At 32.8% G+C, this 1,803-nt stretch overlaps 1 protein-coding gene across 1 annotated transcript; it reads right to left on the bottom strand.

Annotated features, from left to right (window-relative positions):
- Window positions 1-24: 24 nt before the first annotated feature.
- On the bottom strand, window positions 25-1,662 carry LOC106779054 (negative regulator of genetic competence ClpC/MecB-like; the record flags this gene model as incomplete). The annotated part of the gene is made up of 1 exon (XM_014667084.1): window positions 25-1,662. A coding segment is annotated over exon 1 (1,638 nt), but the record flags the coding sequence as incomplete, so codon positions are not given.
- Between the last annotated feature and the right edge of the window lie 141 nt (window positions 1,663-1,803).

Genomic DNA, 1,803 nt, shown 5'->3' with positions numbered 1-1,803 from the left:
TTTTTTTTTATTTTGAATACTTACTACTAGTTCTTTTAAAGATTCATCATAATCCATAAAGATTTCATCTCCTTGAAGGATTTTTGAAGAAATCATCTTTTCTGCCAAAGTATCTTCAACATATTTCTGAATGGCTCTCTTTAACGGTCTTGCACCAAATTGCTTATCAAATCCTTTCTCTGCAATAAAATTTTTGGCTTGATCAGATAACTTCAGTTTATAACCTATTTCTTTTACTCTTTTATATAATTTATCAAGCTCAATATTTATAATCAGATCAATATGTTCTTTTTCAAGTGGATTAAATACAATAACATCATCTATTCTATTTAAAAACTCAGGAGAAAAAGCCTTTTTCAACGCATTCTCTATAATACTTTTTGAGTTTTCGTCTACTTGAGCTATTTTGGCAGATGTACCAAAGCCAACACCTTGTCCAAAATCATTTAATTGCCTTGCTCCCACATTAGACGTCATGATAATAACTGTATTACTAAAATCGATCCTTCGACCTAAACTATCTGTTAAAAAGCCATCATCAAGCACTTGTAACATCATATTAAAGACATCCGGATGTGCTTTCTCTATCTCATCTAATAATATGACACTATAAGGTTTTCGTCTTACTTTTTCGGTCAGTTGTCCTCCTTCTTCATATCCCACATATCCGGGAGGCGCACCTAATAATCTCGAAATGGCAAATTTTTCCATATATTCACTCATATCAATCCGTACTAGGGCATCTTCCGAGTCAAATAATTCTTTGGCCAATACTTTAGCTAATTGTGTTTTACCAACTCCTGTTTGCCCCAAAAAGATAAAAGATCCTATGGGTTTATTAGGATCTTTCAATCCGGCCCTATTTCTTTGTATAGCCCTTGCAATTTTTAGCACGGCTTCATCCTGACCTATTACTTTTCCTTTTATTAGGTCGGGTAATTTAGCCAGCTTATTACTTTCTGTTTGAGCAATTCGATTTACAGGAATTCCCGTCATCATAGAAACAACGTCTGCAACATTATCTTCTGTTACTAAAATACGATTATTTTTTGAATCTTCTTCCCATTTAATTTGAGCATCGACAAGTTCTTTTTCAATTCTTTTTTCATCATCTCTTAATTTTGCGGCTTCTTCATATTTTTGTTTTTTTACAACAATATTTTTATTCTCTCGTATACCTTCCAACTCTTTTTCTAAATTCAGAATTTGTTTCGGTACATTAATATTTGTTATGTGTACTCTTGAGCCGGCTTCATCTAAGGCATCAATAGCCTTATCCGGTAAAAAACGTTCAGACATATAACGATTGGTCAATTTTACACAAGCATCAATAGCCTCGGCAGAATAGGTTACATTATGATGATCTTCGTATTTATTCTTTATATTATTCAAAATTAAAATAGTTTCTTCTACAGAGGTAGGTTCTACTATGATCTTTTGAAAACGTCTTTCTAAAGCTCCATCTTTCTCTATATATTGACGATATTCATCTAATGTGGTCGCACCAATACATTGTATTTCACCCCTTGCAAGAGCCGGTTTAAACATATTTGACGCATCTAAAGATCCTGTAGCACCACCTGCTCCCACAATAGTATGAATTTCATCTATAAAAAGGATAATATCGTCATTTTTCTCCAATTCATTCATAACAGCTTTCATGCGCTCTTCAAACTGTCCTCTATATTTAGTTCCTGCAACCAAACTCGCTAAATCTAAAGTAACAACTCTTTTATTAAATAAAATTCGTGATACTTTCTTTTGAATTATTCTTAAAGCTAAACCTTCGGCAATAGCAGATTT

This window comes from Vigna radiata, unplaced genomic scaffold, assembly GCF_000741045.1.
Source record: "Vigna radiata var. radiata cultivar VC1973A unplaced genomic scaffold, Vradiata_ver6 scaffold_1556, whole genome shotgun sequence".
Taxonomy (NCBI): Eukaryota; Viridiplantae; Streptophyta; class Magnoliopsida; order Fabales; family Fabaceae; genus Vigna; species Vigna radiata.
This window is presented reverse-complemented; position numbering and strand designations above follow the sequence as displayed.